The sequence below is a fragment of the Myotis nattereri genome, assembly GCF_964212035.1.
Source record: "Myotis nattereri genome assembly, chromosome: 6".
NCBI lineage: Eukaryota > Metazoa > Chordata > Mammalia > Chiroptera > Vespertilionidae > Myotis > Myotis nattereri.
The window spans coordinates 41,151,375-41,172,925 of record NC_138081.1 but is presented as its reverse complement, the minus strand read 5'-3'; the positions used below and the strand labels follow the sequence as shown (position 1 = coordinate 41,172,925).

Sequence of the window (21,551 nt, the reverse complement as noted above, 5' to 3'; positions counted from 1 at the left end):
CTTCGTGTCATTCCTTCTTCGCCGACTCCGTCTACACCTTTGGGGACCCCTGGACCTGCTGGGGTTGGACCCCAGCAACAAATAACTTTCAGTTATCTGTTAAGTTTATTCAGAGAATAGAACATTACCCATTAATGTTAGACAAATGACAGATAATGTTTATAGTACCTTTGATTTGGATTTCCCATTCTCTCTTGAGGAAGACATATCTTTGATGGCTTCTGGGGGCATATAATTAACCGTACCAACCTATTTGCCAAATCATAGAAAACACAAATCAATGAAAATACTACATTCTGCTTTCGATTTTTAAAAACATGAATGCCAAATTCTTGGAAACTTAGGTAATTAGATTTAAGTAATATATCTGAAAAGCTTAAACAACCAACAACAATAATAAGACATAAATTTCTTCACAACTCCAGCAAAATAAATGAGGTTCATAATCAGCAAATTGACTCCTTTCAAAATGCTGAGCTTTTTCTATGATTATGGTGGGCAACTACCATAAAACTATCCAGGCTAAAATTATATTAATGGCCATAAACTTAGAAGGAATTGATCAATCACACATTTCTGTGCTGAAATAGACTGAGAATGTTGTTTTATGCTTTTTTGTATTTTTTTAAATAAACAAACCAACAATGTAGCTTTTCTCCTCGTACTCCCTGGGCCCATGTCCAAACTGAGATTGGATGGGTATCTAAATCATGTAAGAATTTTCACAGTTGGATTATGCCAACCTTACACAGTATTCATTTTATTCTAAAATAAACGATTCTGCTTTCAAACATGGAATACTGTATATTTTTAGGGCGTTGGCATAGAAGATATCTTCAAAGCGATTTATAACTAAATGTTCAGTCATATTTTTAATATAAAGGGAAGTGATTGTTCCAAAAAATGTTTGAAGGGAACACTGCTCATCTACTCTACCTACTAGACTACAAAAGTCTAGTTTTACTCCTAGAATTAAAGCAGATCCACATCAGAAATCTGTGTAGTACATAGAACACATCATCTTGGCTCTAAGCAGGATTGTTTTTAGTTATTCTTTGCTGTCATCACTTTAGTTTTTATGGCAACAATTTCTTTAAGTTTGCTATTGCATATCCTATTATAAAAATGCAGTTGAGAACAGTATTTACTGTGGTGTTTCCAAAATAAAGGCTCCCTTAAGAATTTTCTTCTTTTTCAAATGTAAATGATAAGAAAAGCTTTATTTCTCTGGAATAAAATTAAATTATCTTGCTTCATGGACAATAAAAAACATGTAACTGCAACCCTTCTTTGGTTGCTAGCAGGAAATTCTGAGACCAAGTTTCAGGTGAATTTTAGATCATGACCAAGATGATTTCCAAGATAGGTACTACTGCCTTTCTACCTTGACTATAGGAAAATCACCCAAAATGGATGGATATACTTCTACCAGATTTTCACTTTCTATACAAAATTGTATTAGTCATGGTTTTGATTTGTTTTTTATAGTAATAGCATCTATTCTTATAAAAAGGCTTCAAATCCTTTGAAGAATGAGGTAGGTAAAAATAAAATCCCCATTAGCAAAATAACACTTCACAAGTGAAAAGGAATTGGGCTCTACTGGGTGGTAACCAACCACTTATTAAGTCTTACCTGAGAGTCTTTAACAATACTTGTTGTATCTGGTTGCATTTGGTTTGCAATCCCAAAATCAATTAGCTTTAGCATTCCATCAACTATCAGAAAGTTAGCAGGTTTCAGATCACTGTGAACAATGCCTTCAAAATAAAAATCCTTTGTAATATCATACAATGTAAAACATACTAAGTATAAAAAAATTCAAATCTACTGGCTGTGTTGATTCCTTTAATCACTCAATCAAAATAAATATTCATTTTTAATATATTTTACCAACATATAGCGCCTGCTATGTGCCAGGCACTATTATTAGTTTATTGCTTGTATGGAATCATTTAATACATCCATGCTGAGGTAAGTATTATTAACCCTATTTTTAGGTGAGTAAACTAAGGCAAAGAGTTTAAATGATTTGTTTGATGTCACAGGCCTAAGTGACAGTGCCATGAGTTGAACCCAGGTGCTCTGGCTTCAGAGTTAATGCTTAACCAGTGTAATTCACCGCCCACTAGGAAGCATTGTAAATTACACTGCCATATAGTCAGACCCCTAATGCTACTGATGCCTCCATCCCTACAGCTTTATCTTGATCACTGGTGAATTATCTTTAACTTACAGGAAGGAAGACATGAAGAGACGAATTACAATTATCTGGGTTAACAGTTTTTTGGTTTTTTTTTAAAGGATACAGTAAAGGCAGAGAAGCCCTAACAAGAACCAAGGCTAAGTAAAGTAAAAACCAACCAGAAGGAAGGGCTAAGAGTTAAAAAACAAAAACAACAAACTAATTCCCACACAAGGCACACAATACAAAAAGACTAGAATGAGTGAAATAAACATCTCAGATTTTTAGGATGCCTGAACCCAAAGATCTGCTATAATCCAAGTATTTGGAGACCTATGGTTATGACTATGTTGATACTGATAAAGATACATTTAGTATTTATTAATGCATATGTGGGACCTGAGTTCATGCCCTATATTACTTGGTTGACAGTGTTTTAGAGAAATGGTTTTGTCCCTTCATCTTTAAGTAAACTTCCAAAATCTTTATTTTATCTAGTCTAAAGCTGCCAAAAACAATAATTTAAAATTAAAGGAGTATGTCTCTAAGAAGATATTATTAATGGATATTTTAACTTTACATAATAAGAGATTTTAAAATACCATGTTGATGAATTGTGTTAACTGCCTCCAACATATTTTTCCAGTAACTCTTGCGTTCCCATGGATCAATGCATTTTTTCTTTTTAAGCCAACTATTAAGATCAATATTTCCACACTCCATTACCATGTAGATGTGCTGGTCTGTGATTTCACTGTCATTAAAAACAAACAAATAAAAACAACAAAACAATAAATGCTTAGGTTATACTATTAAGATCTACTAGGTACTGATCTCAAGAAGTATAGCAAAAAGTTTTTTTTTTCTTTTTTATTGTTTAAAGTATTACAAATAGTAGTATGTCTCCTTTTCCCCCCCATTGACCTTCCCCTAGCCTCCCCCCGCCCCCCCACCGGCACATGCCCTCACTCCCCCCCACCCTCACCCCCCAACACCGCTCAGTGTCTTGCATCCATTGGTTATGCTTATATGCATGTATACTAGTCCTTTGGTTGATCTCTTTTTAAATAAAAAATACTCTTACTAATCATAAAGTCGAATGATCTTATCACTGTGTTGTTGTAGTTTATTCAAATAAGCGATTTCATTCCGATAACTATCAACTGTTTGGTGATCTGCTTCTTCTAAGTTAACATACTTTATAGCATGTATCTGTTTCTTTTCACTCAACACCTGAAATACCTAAATAATAGAACAAAGGGGAAAGTTTAGAATGTACTAACACAATCCTAAACTTATTAGACAGGTTAAGGAATACTGATATGAATAATTAAGTATTTGGCCTTGTTCTGAATACAGAAGAAAAAAAAAACATGTTAGGAGAGTAACAGTCCATTCTCAACTACCTATAACAACGGGCATTCAGTAACTCAAAGGCATAAACCCTAACAAGTTTCTATATCAACATATAAGAAAAGTAATTTAAATTTCACATATGTCATAAGACTCTGTTGAATGCCTTAAACTAGGGAAACAACCTAAGAAAGAAGATATTCAGAAATGTTTAGGAAGACTAAGGGTTATACTAAAGAGTCAATTCATTTCATATATGGTGTTTTTTCCATTGTGCCTGGAGTTGACAATTTCATTCATGAGGTAGAGAATATCTAAAAATATGAGAACAAAGGAAATACATACAAAAAAAGAAACTAATATTCTTGAACAATTGCTACTTATGGTACTAATTGTTATCTATCAGTATATTCAGTTGTTAAAAGTAGATTAGCTCTAATTTTCAAAGTCAAGTTTACAGAAACAAGATCCTGTAAACATGTTGTCAGGATTTCTGAGATCTAGGTGCTCCAGCTATGACAGTCAATTTCTAAGCAACATTGATAAGGCAGATAATACATTTCAAAAAGTACAAACACTACTCATGTGTCTAATCTGCAGCAGACATGCAATAGGAATGGGGCTTCTAAAACTCAATAACTCAAATACAAAGTGCCAGTGTAAGCAAGGAAGAATTATATTCATTTGCCCCTTTTGACACATTGAAGTAAACATCACTATTTAAAAGTCATTTAACCTTGTTTTCCAGTAGAAACTGGCAAGGAAGTGGCTGTCAGGTACAGATTAGTTACTTACAAAGTATTACTGGGTTTACTTGCGCACACACAGCAAATTAGAGGGGGGAGTGGGCATAAATAGTGATAGGGCCAGAGGCAACAGAAAATAGCAAGAAGAAAGATAAAGGGAATTTTAAAAGAGCATAAAGCCATTTTGTATAAAGTAAACAGCCTTACAAATCTCAGAAAATAGAGTTACCTACTATTCTGGGTTTTCTTTTAAATATATTTTTATTGATTTTGAGAATCATCGATGGGCTGCCTCTTGCACGCCCCACTCTGAGGATCGAGCCCATAACCCGGGTATTGTGCCCTGACCGGGAATCGAATTGTGATCTCCTGGTTCATAAGTCGACGCTCACCCACTGAGCCACTCTGGCTGGGCATCTACTATTCTGTTTTAACACAATGAATATGTTTTCAGTAGTTCCTACCACACAGGGTTCAAAGGATGACTGAGATGATGTGTTTGGAGTATAGCAAATGTTAGCTACCACCATTAAAGATCATTAGGACAGAATAAAATGGGCATTTTAAAACATTAAAGTTATCAGGTATATCAGAAAAAAGATTTGCAGGATATTAAAACTATATAATAAGTTCTCAAAAATTTTGAGCAAACAAAAACTTTTAAAACAATTTTTTGCACGTATGTGGTTTTTACTCCCTCTATTGTCCCTGCTCTGGCAAAACTCTTGCCATAACTGATGAGCTGGATTACATAGCCCTTATTTCTATTTCATAGTGTTCGAGTTATAACTTGTCAGTTTTAAGGAAAGTTAATGGAAGAACTAGAAAGGTCAGTGTCTTGACCATTCTTTTTAGCTCCATAACTTTCCTAAATGCTCTTAATAAGGTGGTCACTGTCTAAACTCTAGAATAAAAATCGCATAAACAGTATTAGTTTCATAAAGCATGTCTTTTTTCCCGAGGCATGTTGATTTTGCCAACTCTATAATTAAATAACAATATTTAATTGCACTAAGAAAATACGGGCCAGTCATGGCTTATCACTCTGTCCTTGACTTACCAAAGCTTACATCTTCATTAAACTCCAAGGAAAAACTGTTTAAACATTGTTAAGCTTATTCTACATCTTCTAAAAACATGCCACTAAATACATACTTCACTTTGACACTCTTAAAATATAGCTTAATAAGTAATAAATATTAACCAAAAATTTCTATTAAAGCAACTAAATCAGGTAGTTCAAATACTAGTATATTGATAAAAATCCATTGTATTATCCCTTAACTCCCATGCCTGAAATTTGAGGCAAAGGGAAGAACAAAGACAATGCATACAGAAGAGAAATAAATATTCCTGAACAATTGCTACTTATGGTAATGTACACACACAGTCTTAACCACATCTAATTATTATTAGTCGTTTTAGAAAATTACAGAAAAATTTAAGTTAAACTCAGGCTTTGCTTCATATATCATCCTTAACAACTTACATTAGCAAAACAGCTGAGAAGGGACAGTTCATTCACTCAACAAATACTTATGTCCTGTTATGTTCTAGGTACTGCATAAATCAAACATCCCTGCGTTGATGGAAGCCACATTCAAGTGAGGACACATAAACAACAAACCAAGTAAATCACAGATCATGCTAGAAGATGAGCTACAGGGGAAAATAAAGCAGAAAGGGGGATTGGAGCTCACCAGCGATTGGAAGTGGGAGTTGCCGTTTTAAAGGATGTGACCAAGGAAGGCCTGAGTGAGAAGACACTTGAGCACAGACGTGAGGATAACTGGAGGAAAATTTACTTACGTTAAAATAGACCAGGAGAGCAAGGGCTGAGTCAGTGAGACTGGTTAGAGGCCAATGTAGTAATCCAGGTGAAAAGATGGAAGTTCTTAGACCAAAGGGATAATAGTGCAGGTAGTGAGAAACAGTCAGATTCTGGAAATGCTTTGAGATAGAACCAACAAGATTTGCTGATTCGCTGGATGTATGCTTGAGAGTAAGTAGAGCCAATGATGACTCCAGGTTTTTGGCCTAGCAATTGGAAGAATGGAGTTGCCATTTACTGAAACAGGAAAGACTGTGAATCAAGAGTTATCTTTGGAATATATTAAGGTTTAAATATCTAGTAACCTTATCTAGCATGAAGAGGTGCTGAGCAGTCAAACTGAATACACAAGTCTAGAATTTAAGGAAGAAATCTGAGCTAGAAATAAAAATTTTGGAATTGTCAGCATATACCTAGTATTTAAAACCATGAGCCTGAATGAGAACGCTAAGGGAGTGAGCCCTGGGACATTGCATCACTGAGATCAGGGACATGAGGAAGACAGAAAAGGAAGAGCCAGTTGGAGAGGAAGAAAACTGAGAGGCCACGTGAAAAAATAAAAAAGTTTCAATGAAAAAAGAAAAAGCAACTATTCCAAATAACCCCAAATCAGAGCTAAGAATTAGATTTGGCATAAATATGGAGCTCATTGGTGATTTTGATAATTATTTTGGTGGAGTAATAAAAGTAAAAACCTGACTTATGTGAATTTAAGAGAACAGAATGAGAAAAATTAAGGAAGTAAGTTAAAGACAACTCTTTTGAGATACCCTCCATCCAGATAATTAGAATCATAGAAATTCAGAACTAAGATAAATTTAGGAAACGATCTATCAATTCCAGAAATTCATTAGTTAACTAAACTCTGTTTCTAAAATGAAAAACTCAAAACAAAGCAAGATCCATTAGTCAAAAACCTTGAACCATCCTAAGCATATTAGTCATTTATATCAGGGTATTGACTGACTTCTAAAAACATTCTTTCGTGATAACACGTAGCTGTTGTTTGCCACCCCTAAGTCAATGTTAATGTTATTTAGAGAAGAAAACTGGAGGGAAGAGCAGGGTATTGGAATTAAGAGATGGGTTTAAAGAGATATGTCATTTGTTGGGAGGAGGAAATGGGAGCCGGGGATGGGAAGAATTTTTTGGCTCAAGGGTAATATGGGGCCCCAGAAGTGAAGAAACAGAGACCAAAAACGTAAAAAGTCAAAGAAAGGAAAATTTAAAATATTACATATATCTTTGCAATTAAATGTTTTCAAATACTGGGGGTAGATACTTACCTTACTTGAACCTCCACTTCCTATCTGCTTCAATATGGAATAAATTCTTCCTTTAACTGAAATACAGTCGTTTGCGGAAGATGCTGAAATCTAAATTAAAATACGTAAAGATGTGAAGGTTGAAAGGATATGCCTGAGAAACTAGCTTGCATTTAATGTAGTGAAATGCTTCTAATTTTGAAATGATTTTAAATCTTAAGTAATTAGATATTAGTAACAATTATTTTAAAGAGGAAATTTACATACTTTAGTCAAAAAAAATAAACTTAATAAATTAATATACAAACTTCCAAGGTCTATCTTGCCTTTACTTCTTAACATAAGTAGAAGATTTAAAGGGGGGAATGGGGAGTGGAGAACCACTTAATGTTCAACACACAAACTCATAAGCTATCACTTTCTTCTTTCTTACACAAACCTCTTTACTTACATACATACATATACATACAAATGCACAAATTTTCCCATTTGGCATTAGACTGTAAAGAAGCAATATGCTAAGGTGCTAAGAGTCAATCTGACAAATGCAAAGATCAGCAATGCCTCCTTTTTGCTGAAGAATGTTCAAGTTATTTAATTTTAACATCAGCACCGTCCTCAGCAAACTTTCAACTGATCTACTCTACAACTGGCCCTTCTTCCCTTCTCTTATATCAGAGCTCTCTGGGGGCCTATAAATGCTTTGAACAGATGGAGTGGTATGAGAGGACTTAATCTGAGCTGACAAGGAAGCTGAAGACACAGAACACCTGATTAGCTGGTTAAACAAATTGAAACAAGGTCTAAATAAATCTCAATTTAACTAAGTCCTGCTTTAGATCACAAATGGTAAAATCTCTCTCGTATAACCTCCTTCTACATTAATATAAAATACTAGAGGCCCAGTGCATGAAATTCGTGCATTCGGGGGGTGGGGTGGGGGAGAGTCCCTCAGCCTGGCCTGCACCCTCTCGCAGTCGGACATCTTTAGCACAGCTGTGGAGGTGGGAAGCTCCTGCCACTGCCGCTGCACTCGCCAGCCGTCAGTCCAGTTCAGGAATTCTGGCTGAGCAGCACTCCCCCTGTGGGAGTGCACTGACCACCAGGGGGCAGCTCCTGCGTTGAGTGTCTGCCCCCTGGTGGTCAGTGCGCATCACAGCGACCTGTTGTTCCACTGCTCGTTCGATTTGCCTTTTATTATATAGGAGGATTAGGATTCTAATTTCTTTATCCTCTAGTGTTGAAAGACACTGGTGAGTCATGATTTATGTTTTCTGTAAGAAAGTATTAGGCTTTGAAATATATATCTATCATCTTTCATTAAGTTGTGATTTTATAAAGATACTTCACTATGGCCAAACCCCTTTTCTTCTGGAGCTTCCTCTCATACTTAAACTGAACGTTTCTGAGAGGGAAGAAGCAGTTCAATTCATTTTCCCCTAACAGCTGACAATTTTACTTTGTTGTTATTGTTTTTTATAATAAAGTATTTCTGACTTATTTCTAATTTAATACTAATGTGAAGTTCAGTTTCCTACACAGGACATTCCACATTCCCCTTAGTTTTTCCTCCTCACTGTCACCAAAGTAGTTGTTTCAAAATGCAAATAAGTTCACTTCCCTGCTCCAACCAGTTCCAACTGCTTCCTATCCTTCATGGGGTAAAACTTCAAGGGCCCAACAGGACACTAAGGATCACCCATCACCCCTGTTCCTTCCTGAACTCCAGCCACATTCTGGCCTCTTTTCAGTTTCCTCCTGAAACTGAACTCTTCTAGAAGCCTCCCAGCCCCTTCACTTGGTCATGTTTGACAAGCCCTTAAGACTTTCCCTAACTACTAGATGCTGTAAAAATAAAATCTTTGAAAAATAAGCTAAAATCTTTGAAATGGATCATACCTTAACATATACCATCATAGATAAAGCTTATCAAACCTGTAAATTCTGAAGTGGAGTAACAGGTATTTGTTGCTGGTGCTGCTGGAAATAGGCAGGTGGGCCATAGGGTGTTGACCACTGACAAGCAGGTGGAAAGTCATTCTTTATAACTGGAGTCCTAAAACTAAGAAAGATAAATTTTAAAAAACAAGATTCTGACTCAGTTTTTGTGTGTGATTTTAAAGGTGAATATAAACGTAAGTGTGTTACATCAAACAGAATCAAAGTCAGTTTTCATAATATAGCTGAATTATTTATCCTGGACACATGAGAAATTTTATTTTGGGGAAATTCTTTCTGAATTGCAAAATAAGTAAGATGGCATTTAAAATATGGAGTTGGGTTTATTCTATAAAAATTTAGCCAAGGTAAAGGTCAGCCTATAGCTGATCATAGAGTTTATGAGTGCTTTTTAACATTAATGTTCTACAACAGCCTGCCATAAACAACTGAAAGCCAATTACATCAGAGAAGTTTGGCTTTTGAGCTGAAAGCCATTCAGTTTGCATTTGTGCTTTGCTTGTCTTATTCACTATTGCATCCTCAGTACCTAGAATGGTGTCTGGCACAAAGAGGTCTGCAAATATTTGTTGACAACTAAATAATCTAATTTCACAAGAAATAACCACATCACTATCATAGTTAGCAATCATTCTTTAAAATATACTAAGTATAATAAAATGAGGTAATATATAGCAGAACTGTATTAAATAGGTAGGAGACTAGGTTCTAAGTACTCTAAGGCCAACTCTAATTAACATCAAAGATGATATTATGCACATGAAAAGCAAAAGGTACCATTAAGTTATCCTGTAATAAGACATTAAAAATATAGCCACTAATTTAAGAATATGATGTGTCACATCCTTTTATTTCCTTTCTTTGAATGCCATTAATTTGCTTTTGTAATATCTCCAAGTTTCCTAACAGCACTATCCAATTTCTTTACTCATCCCTCATTCCTATCCACTCAAGTCTTAACCTTCGAACACTCCCAGAACCATGTGACCTGTAAAACCAACCCCTCTCAGAAACTATCACATTCCAATTAACACCTCCTTTGCTATAAAGTGTATCCACCCTTTATCCACTCTAAGAATGTGACCTTTAAATATCTCTCTCAATTAGAGAGGTATCCATGTGGCAATGCATGATTATCAAGTTCTGCATACTTAGAGTAGTTATAGGTTGCAGGTACAGACTACAATATGACAGGGACCTTCACAACAATCCTTAAAAATATATTATAGCCATCTTTCCCTCCCCTTTTACAGGTGAAAAAAAAAATGATGCTAAAAAAATATGAATTTTTAAAGTCTTAAAGTAAGACAGCAGGATTCAACTCCAGATCTATTTGGCCCCAAAGCCCATGTTATTTCTACTATACCAAGCTAAGAGTCAAAAGTAATTACCAGCTCATGTAATCCTCCAAGGCCCTGCTACTGGGTGTCTGACAAACAGATTTTCGGTCAGTCCATTTTGGTACTGTTATTGGCGGTGACTGCTTTGAAACTAAAGAGGCAGGTTGCTCAAAAGTGGTTTGTTTCTGTTAAACCGAAAGAAAAAAGAAATCACTTCTAAAATAAAATCAAATCATACAAAAAGCATGCTAAAATAGGTAGACATATGTATTACAGCCTTTCGATAACTTTTTAATATGGTGTTTTCCACTCTAAATTCTGAAGCCTGTTATATTTTGCTCAAAGGTATTACAAGTCAAGGGAAGGTACACAGTTTTGTTTAACAAAACAAGATCTAATATCCTCTACCATCAGGTGTATTATAACAAGTATTGAAATTTTATAATCTAAATAAGTACCCTGCCGTTCTCCTAAAAACTACTCTTTCTCTAATCAATAAAATCACACTCCCCACTTTATGTCTGGGGGCAAAATAGCCAAATAATAATTATTTATCAAATTCTGAAAGAGCACACACTTACCTTCTCCCTCATAAGAAACATGTATTTACCTCCTACAAATCCCAAAGCAATGATAAATGACCATCCTCTATAGCAGAGATGGGCAAATTATAACCTGCAGGCTGAATCTGCCTGCTGCCTGTTTTTGTAAATAAAGTTTTATTGGAACACAGCTATGCCCACTTGTTTACATATTGCCTAAGGTTGTTTTCATGCTATAGGGGCAGACTTGAGTAATTACAAGTGACCATCTGGTCTACAAAGCCTACTAACTTTTTACAGACATTTGCCAACCCCTGTTCAACAGCATCTCAACCAAATAGAGAATCACATTTTGTTTGAACATTATTAACTGTGTACTCACTACTGTCTAAAGCAGTGATGGCGAACCTTTTGAGCTTGGCGTGTCAGCATTTTGAAAAACCCTAACTTAACTCTGGTGCTGTGTCACATATAGAAATTTTTTGATATTTGCAACCATTGTAAAACAAAGACTTATATTTTTGATATTTATTTTATATATTTAAATGCCATTTAACAAAGAAAAATCAACCAAAAAAATGAGTTCACATGTCACCTCTGACACACGTGTCATAGGTTCGCCATCACTGGTCTAAAGAGATTCACTTCAATTTGGGGTTATAGTTATTAGGAAGCCTTCACAGATGTTTAGATTAAGTCAGCTTCTCTATCATAATTTTTAACCTACTGGTTCACATTATGCTCTTGAGAGCCACAATGCATAAATCTCTTCTACTCTCTGTCCTTTAAGTTTGAAAATAGCTAGCATGGCCACTGTATCTCTTTTCCTGGATAAATTTTCCATTTCACTTAAGATTTTCTAAAATATATATTTGAATTAGTGGTCAGGGTGGTAGTGAGAAACTGATGGTACTGGAAAGGAGAATGTAAACATAGTCATAGAGTGGGATGTTTGCATTTGAGATTTTGGAGATCAGAAGTAAGGATATAGGGAATGGGTAGCTAATTAAAATTAAGACAATGGTCATGAAGGAGGAAGAAGTTATGAATTTGAAAGCCAACTGTAGAACTAGCGACATATAGTTATAGAAACCAACAACAAAAAGATGACAGTTGTTGGTTTGAAGTAGATAAAAGTGATCCACAGCCTAATCTGTTTAAGGAATGATGGGGAATCCCCAGATTGTTCAGAGATGACAGCAATCAGCAAGGAACAGGTTGGTATATCCAGAAGGCAGAGCCTCAAAAAGGCAAGACAGAGAAGAAATGACGTGGACATAGCAACAAGTAATTTGTAGCTCTCAGGTAAATTGCCTATTTTCTTTTTTTTTCCTGTGGTTCAGTGGGGTTTTTGGTGTGTTTTTCTAAATCTTCACCAAGGACATATTTACTGAGAAAGAGAAACATCGATTGGTTACCTCCTACATGCATCCTGGTCAGGGATCGAACCTGCAACCTAGTATGTGCCCTGACAAGTAATCAAACCTGCAACCTTTTTGGTGTACGGGACGATGCTCAACCAACTGAGCCACCCGGCTGGGGCGGTTCAGTGGTTTTTAATATATTCACAAGAGTGTGCAATATCACCACTATTAATCACATACCATTTTTAGTGTCCTAAGAAGAAACTCAGTATCCATTAGCATTCACACCCATTCTCCACACCTCCCAGTCTTAATGTCCAATCTATTAACCTATTTTCTATCTCTATGGATTTGCCTATTCTGAACATTTCTTATAAATGGGATCACATAATATAAGGGTTCTTACACTTAGCATATTTTCAAGGTTCATCCATGTTATAGCATTTTTCAGTATTTCATTATTTTTTATTAATGAATAATAAAAAATTAACAAAATTAGAATATCACATTTTGTTTACCAATCTCTAATTCATGGATATTTGGGTTATTTCCACTTTTTGGTAATTATGACTAAAGCTGCTATGAACATTCATGTACAAGTTTTTCTGTGATTATATATTTTCCGTTTTCTTAAGTATATACCTAGGAGTAGTACTGTCGGATCATACGGTAACTTTATGTTTAACCTTTTGAGGAACTGCCATACCACTTTCCAAGTGACTGCACCATTTTATATTCTCACCAATAGTGTAGGAGGGTTCCATATCTTCATCAACACTTGTCACTGTCTCTTTTTAATTATAGCCATCTTAGTGGTATACAGTGGTATCTCATTGTGGTTTTAATTTTTATTTCCCTAATGACAAATAAATGGTTTTGAGTTCCTTTACCAAACTAGAGGTTGTGGGTTCAATCCCCGATCAGGATGCACATGGGAGGCAGCCAATCAATATTTTTCTCTCACATAGATGTTCTTTTCTCTCTCTAAAATCAATAAAAACAAAAACATATCCTTGGGTGAGGATTAAGCAAAAATAAGTGGAACAACAAATAGATGCCCACCCTCCTCCCGCCTCTCTCTTCCTCCCTTCCTCTCTAAAAATCAATAAATAAAAAATATGTATATATTAGAAGTCCTAGCCAGAGCAACTAGGCAAGAATTAAAATGCATCAAATCAGAAAGGAAGAAATAAAACTGTCACTATTTGAAAGTGACATGATATTAAATATAGAAAACCCTAAAGACTCTACCAAAAGACTATTAGAACTAACAAATTCAGTAAAGTTTCAAAATACAAAATCTATATACAAAAAATCTGTTGCGTGTCTACACACTAATAATGACCTATCAGAAAAAAATTAATAAAGCAATTCCATTTATAATTTTATCAAAAATAAAATAGCTAGGAATAAATTTAACCAAGGAGGCAAAAAAAAACCTGTAAACTGAAAACCGGAAGACACTAATGAAAAAACTGAAAAAGGCACAAATAAATGGAAGGATGATCCATGCATATAGATCATCTTAAAAAAGTAGTATTGTTGCCCAGCTGGTGTGGTTCAGTGGTTGACCGTTGACCTATGAACCAGGAGGTCAAGGTTTAATTCCCAATCAGGACACATGCCCAGGTTGTAGAGTCGATCCCCAGTAGGGAGTGTGCAGGAGGCAGCCAATCAATGCTTCTCTCTCATCATTGATGTTTCTATCCTTCCTCTCCCTTCCTCTATGAAATCAATAAAAATAAATTAAGATATATATTGGTAAAATATCCATAATACACAAAGGGATTACATTCAAAGTAATCCCTATCAAACTTCCAATGACATTTTTCACAGAAATAGAACAATCCTAAAATTTTTATGGAACTACAAAAGACCCCAAATGGCTAACACAATCTTGAGAGAGAAGAACAAAGTTGGAGGTATTACAGCCATGATTTCAAACTATATTATAAAGCTATAGTAATCAAAACAGTATGGCATTCATGTAAAAACAGATACACCAATCACTGAAACACAACAGAGAGTATAGAAATAAACCCACAATATATGATTAATTTAACAACGGATGTACAATAAGGAAAGGACAGTCTTCAATAAATGGTGCTGGGATATCTGGATGGCCACATGAAAAAAAATGAAACTGGATCACTATCATGCACCATACATAAAAATTAACTCAAATGGATTGAAGACTTGCATGTAGGATCTGAAACCACAAAACTCCTAGAAGAAAACATAGATGAATGAGTCTTGGTTATGACTTTTTGGATCTAACAACAAAAGCAAAGACAACAGAAACAAAAATAAACAAGTGAGACTACTTTAAACTAAAAAACTTCTGCACAGCAAAGAAAACCAGCAACAAAATGAAAAGGCAACCTAAAGAATGGGAAAAATATTTGCAAATCATATACTGGCAAGGGGTTAATATCCAAAATATATAAAGAACTCATAACTCAACAGCAAAAATAAAACAAAACAAAAAAACAATACGGTTAAAAAAATGGGCAAAAGATCTGAACAAATATTTTTTCAAAGAGGATATACAGATGCCCGACATATGAAAAGGTGCTCAACATCACTAATCATCAAGGAAAAGCAATAAAAACCACAATGAATTATCACCTCACACCTGTTAAATGGCTATTATCAAAAAGACAGGAAACACAAGTGTTGGCAAGGATGTGGAGAAAAGAGAACCTTTGTGCCCTGTTAGTGAGAATGTAAACTGGTGCAGCCACTATGGAAAAGAATATAGAAAAATTAAAACCAGAATTTCCATATAACCCAGCAATTCCATTCTGGGTATTTATTTGAAGAAAATGAAAACACTAACCCAAAAAGTTAATATGCACCCTCATGTTTATGGTCATTGCAGCATTATTTACAATAGCCAAGATATGGAAACAACATAAGTCTCCATTGATGGATGAATTAATTTTTAAAATGTGATATATATACACAACAAATTATTCAGCCTAAAGAATAAAATCTTGCCATTTGTCACAACATGGATGGACTTAAGGACATTATGCTAAGTGAAATATATCAGACAAAGAAAGATAATACTGCATAGTATCACTTATATGTAAAATCTTAATTTTAAAAAAAGTTACAGATTGGTGTCTGCCAGAGGTGGGGGGGTGGGGGGTGAGGGTAACCATGGTAAAAAAGGGTTAGGGTTAGGGTCAAAAGGTACAAACTTCCAGTTATAAAATAAGTAAGTTCTGGGGACATAATGGACAGCATGGTGACTATAGTTAACACTACTGTACTGCATATGTGAAAGTTGTTTAAGTGAGTAGATCTTAAAATTCTCATCACAAGACAAAAAATTTTGTAGCTATGTATGGTGACAGATGTTAACTAGATTTATTGTGGTGGTCATTTCACGATATATACAAATATTGAATCGTTATATTGTACACCTGAGACTAATATAATGTTATATGTCATTTATACTGCAATAAAGCAAAACAAAATACTTATTTCTCATAAATGTGTATCTATATTCACATGTAATGGGTATATTGTTATTTTTAATATATTAACAATTTTTAAATTCTTGGTTTTACATTTAATACACTAAATACAGGTAAATATAACCTATGTAAACAAAAGCTCTTTAGGTGTCTCAATAATTAAGAGAGTAAAAGGGGGGGTCCTAAGACCAAAATATTTGAGATCCACTGAGTTAGACTATAACTGATAAGAAATGGTGAGTATGACCATGGACTAAAATAGGTATGGCTCTCAAGCAGTCTACCAGATCATTCCTTCGAAATGGCCCCTAGCCACTGTTATAAATTCACATACATTTTCTATTTCATAAACTGTCAAGTGCTTTTTGCACTGCACAAGTGCAAGGAGCAACATACTGTTTTCTGTAAAGGGCAAGACCATAAACATTTTAGGCTTTATTGACCAGATGACCTCTGTGGTAAACTATTCAACTCTGCTGTTATAGTTTCAAAGCAGCCATAGATAGTAAGTAAATGAGTGGGTGTGGCAGTGTTCCAATAAAACATTATTTACACACACAGGCTGAGAAACAGTTTTGACTCATAGACTATAGTTTGCTGATCCTGCACCAGCCTACCAGCAATCTAGAAACACTACTGAAAATAGAAAAGAGTTCATCTTGACATATACTTTCACGGAACCTAAGACTTATTAATTATTTTGTGAATAATGAAAACATTCTTTAAGTAAACTATTCTACTAAATATGGTACACAGGAGTTAATAAAACAAGAAAACATTTAACATGGTCATCACATTTTCAACACTGGCCATGTTACACTAGGGGAAAAGAAAGTTACCTCTGTATCAACTTTTCGGGTTATCTCTGGAATCTGCCATTGATGTGAAGATGCATCAGGATTCTGGTTTACATATTGTGACTTTTTCTTAGATTGCCACTGTTTCTGGTTACTTTCTGGAACCTTTGGTTCTTGATCTTCTTTAGGTTCTGAAATGGTTTTTGTTATTATCATTAAAATGCAAGAATATTTCACTAGAACGTGTTACAAACTATATTAGCATTTTGCTCTTAAAAGCAAAGAGAGAAACTAAAAACTTTAGGCTAGTTGTTGACAATTTGCTTTTTTAGCAAGTCAATTTTATAAACTTGCAATATGGCTATCTTATTAAGTAGTTAATTAGGGTTTTACCATCAGACACCATTTTAAATTTAAATTCTTCTGGTCTTTACCAGAAAGCAAGCAAATAAATAAGTAAAAAATTATAAAAACATATATATGCCATAAAGTTTTACCAATAAAAAGAAGCTAATTCACCACTTTTCACAGACTTCTACTTTTTAACAAAAATTTTACTTTAAAACTACCCTGCAATTTACTTTAAGGGTTTTTGAACAAGAGCCTTAACAACATATTTTCTATTCTATGAATATCAATATTCCATTCCTATAATAGATGCAAAAATTCTAAATAGAATATTTGCAATTGATATACAAAAGGATAGCAAATTATGACCAAGTTGTATATGTTCCAAAATGCAAAGTTTGCTTAACATTTGTAAATCAATTTGTCATAACAGAAAAAAGAAGAAAAAATATGACCAACTCAATAAACACAAAAGAGTTTAATAAAAAAACAGCACCCATGCCAGGCCAGCTTGGCTCATGGCTCAGTGGTTGAGCGTCGACCTATGAACAGAAGAAGGTCACTGGTTCAATTCCTGGTCAGGGCACATGCCCAGGTTGTGGGCTCGATCTGCAGTAGGGGGTGTACAGGAGTCAGCCAATCAATGATTCCCTCTCATCATTGATGTTTCTTTCTCTCCCTCTCCCTTTCCCTTCCTCTCTGAAATCAATAAAGATATATATTTTTTAAAATATCAACACCCAGTCACTCACAAAAAACTAATGATAATCCAGGTGTAAAGCAAAACCCACTGATTTGATACTTGGTAAAGAGTAGCTACAAAAATCTACAGTAATTATCATATGAAGGTAACATTGAAAGCTTTTCCCTAAAATATAGAAAGAGTCCGACTGGCATGGCTCAGTGGTTGAGCGTCCACCTATGAACCAGAAGGTCACTGGTTCAATTCAGAGTCAGGGCACATGCCTGGGTTGCCCAGGCTCGATACCCAGTATGAGGCATGCAGGAGGCAGCCGATCAATGATTCTCTCTCATCATTGATGTTTCTATCTCTCTCTTTTTCCCTTTCTCTCTGAAATCAATAAAATATATTTTAAAAAAATAAATAAAATATGGAATGAGACAATGCCACCTGTCATACCTTCTATTCATTATTATACTGAAGGTGTTAAGTGCGCTACAGCAAAGAAAAGAAAGTTAAAAGATTTGGAAGGAAAAAAATGTTACATGCTTTTCATCAACAAGAATCCATAAGAAAATATTAAAATTATTCAGTGAATTTAGCAATGTCACTGTATCAATAATTAAAAATCAGTTGTATTTTTATATTACAGCAACAAAGTGACCAGATCAATAATTAAAAATCAGTTGTATTTTTATATTACAGTATATTTTTTATACCAGCAACAAAGAATTAAAGGATACAAATTTCTTAAAGATCCCATTTATTTTAGTATTAAAAAATATCAAATATTTAGGAATAACTCTAGCAAGATAAGCAAAATGTCTATTCAAAAAAACGATGCTCTCAATATTTTAAAGACCACTTAAATGAATGAGTCAGTAGACTAGAAAATTTATCTGTTAAGATCTGAGTTTTTCCCATTAGATCTCAATCAAAATCCCATTAAAAAAATGTAGTCCGATAGATTCTAATACCTATATGGAAATCCAAAAGGCCCTGAACAGCTAAAATAGCCTTTAAGAAGAACAAAGTTGGAAGATTGGCACAGATATGAAGGAGAACAAAGTTGGAAGACTTTCTGACAGATCTAAAGACTTATTGCAATAAATAAGATAGTACTGTATTAGCATGAAGATAAACAAAAAGAACTACAGAACATAAAAGAATCTAAAACCACACATCACACACAGGATCACCTAATTTACAACAATTCAGTGAGAGAAAAGAGGGTCTTTTCAATAAACACTGATAGATCAACTAGATATACACATTGGAAATTAGGATCTTGACACTTGATTGTACATAAAATATATAGAACTATGTTTGTGATCTTAGAGTAGGAAAAGATTTGTTTGAAGACACAAAAAACACACATCACAAAAGAAAAGAATAAATTAAAATACATTATAACTAAGAACCTCTTTTCATCAAAAGTCTTCACCACATGAGAGAAGTCACTTATTATGCATATATCCAACAAAAGGATCTGTATAGGTGATATAATATCTCCTAAAAATCAATGAGAAAAAGAAGGAAAACCCAAGAGAAAAAAATGGCAAGAGATTCCAACAAGTACTTCACAAGAAGATATCCAAATAGCCAATAAACATACAAAAAGATGTTCAACAGGACAGGCTAGAAGAGGTCATGGGGGGAAGAAGGGGACATATGTAATACTTTCAACAATAAAGATTTAAAAAAAAAGATGTTCAACATTATTAGACATCAAGGCGACATCCTTGGGACTCTGGTTCATTCAATTACATATTCTTTTTTTTTTTAAAAAAATATATTTTATTGATTTTTTACAGAGAGGAAGGGAGAGAGATAGAGAGTTAGAAACATTGATGAGAGAGAAACATCGATCAGCTGCCTCCTGCACATACCCCACAGGGGAAGTGCCTGCAACCCAGGTACATGCCCTTGACCGGAATCGAACCTGGGACCTTTCAGTCCGCAGGCCGACGCTCTAACCGCTAAGCCAAACCGGCTTTGGCTCATTTACATATTCTTAGAACATTTATCATAATACTCATATAGTGGAAAATCGAATGTGTAATTAAAGAGGAAAGAAGAATTGTCATTTAAAAACAGCTTCTGTGTCCTTTCCAGAAAGTATGTGTCAGGCCAACTGAGAAAAATAAGTCAGCTCCATGGTACTTTCCCTCCACTCTTTCTTTTATGCACCTTTTATAAAATAAATTTCCTTTGCCACAGAATTCAATACTTTTTTATACACTCTTTATAATTCAACTGAAATACAAGGTCTTATCACCACCTATCACAATTAGGTGGCTGGCTAGCATTCACAAACAACAAAGTAGTTTTGCTTTCTTTTTAAATTTTATTTTACTTTTGAGTGTGTGTGTGTGTTTTCCTTTTAACTGATCTTTAGAGAGAGGAAGGAAGAGGAAAAGAAACATTGATGTGAAATGAAAACATCAATCGGATGCATCCTGCACGCCCCCTATCAAGGGTTGAGCCCGCAACTCCAGCATGTGCCTAGACTGGGAATCAAACTGGCAACCCTTCATTGCACTGGATGATGCCCAACCAACTGAGCTATACTGGCCAGGGCCAAAGTATAGTTTTACTTAATTAAAGAAGTCTATTATATCACTCTTACCTTCTAATTTCCCTTGAGAACTTGATTCAGTTTTATTCTTCATGGTTACTGAATCAGTAGTAAGTTCAGAACTCTTCTCATCTGATACCAGAGGTTCCTTGGAGTGGATATTTTGAACAGACTACGTGAAAATAAGATATAAATAATAAAAGTCTCATAAGCAGTAGTAGTACTAATTTGTCTTAGTTGTTCAATATACCAAAGTCTCATCTATATGAAAATATTGCTAGGGAAGAAATCTGCTATAATCACATGTAGACTCACAAACTCCTAGCAAAGATTAACTTCCTGAATGAATTACTGACTATAGCAATAGGAATGACCCTAACTAAAAATTTGGCCAATTTGTTTTCTTTTTTTAATTTTTATTTTATTTTATTGTTTAAAGTATTATAAATAGTAGTACATATATCTCCTTTTTTTCCCCATTGACCTTCCACCAGCCTCCCCTACCCCCTGACACATGCCCTCACCCCCACCCCCCCAGTGTCTTGCATCCATTGGTAATGCTTATATGCATGCATACAAGTCCTTTGGTTGATTTCTTACCTCCCCTCAACCCTCCCCAGCCTTCCTGCTGTAGCTTGACAGTCTGTTCCATGCTTCTTTGCCTCTGTATCTATTTTTGTTCATCAGTTTATAATGTTCTTTATATTCCACAAATGAGTGAGATCATGTGATATCTTTCTCTGCCTGGCTTATTTCACTGAGCATAATGCTCTCCAGTTCCATCCATGTTGTTGCAAATGGTAGGAGTTCCTTCCTTTTTACCCCAGCGTAGCATTCCATTGTGTAGATGTACCACAGTTTTCTAATCCACTCATCTGCTGATGGACATTTAGGCTGTTTCCAAATCTTAGCTATTGTAAATTGTGCTGCTATGAACATAGGGGTGCATATATCCTTTCTGATTGGTGTTTCTAGTTTCTTGGGATATATTCCTAGAAGTGTTATTACTGGGTCAAATGGCAGTTCCATTTTTAATTTTTTGAGGAAACTCCATACTGTTTTCCACAGTGGCTGCA

The 21,551-nt window shown here is 34.9% G+C and overlaps 1 protein-coding gene across 1 annotated transcript in view; it reads right to left on the bottom strand.

The window, feature by feature from the left end:
• Nucleotides 1-21,551, bottom strand: part of TTK (TTK protein kinase) — a gene marked incomplete at its 5' end in the record, with an annotated part of 41,225 nt that overhangs the window by 7,952 nt on the left and 11,722 nt on the right. Inside the window, 9 exons of the mRNA XM_081093694.1 lie at nucleotides 169-249; nucleotides 1,636-1,760; nucleotides 2,788-2,939; nucleotides 3,270-3,427; nucleotides 7,402-7,491; nucleotides 9,316-9,442; nucleotides 10,731-10,864; nucleotides 16,910-17,058; nucleotides 20,527-20,647. Of these exons, the coding sequence (XP_080949820.1) occupies nucleotides 169-249; nucleotides 1,636-1,760; nucleotides 2,788-2,939; nucleotides 3,270-3,427; nucleotides 7,402-7,491; nucleotides 9,316-9,442; nucleotides 10,731-10,864; nucleotides 16,910-17,058; nucleotides 20,527-20,647 (1,137 nt within the window). The remainder of the gene's footprint in view (nucleotides 1-168; nucleotides 250-1,635; nucleotides 1,761-2,787; nucleotides 2,940-3,269; nucleotides 3,428-7,401; nucleotides 7,492-9,315; nucleotides 9,443-10,730; nucleotides 10,865-16,909; nucleotides 17,059-20,526; nucleotides 20,648-21,551) is intronic.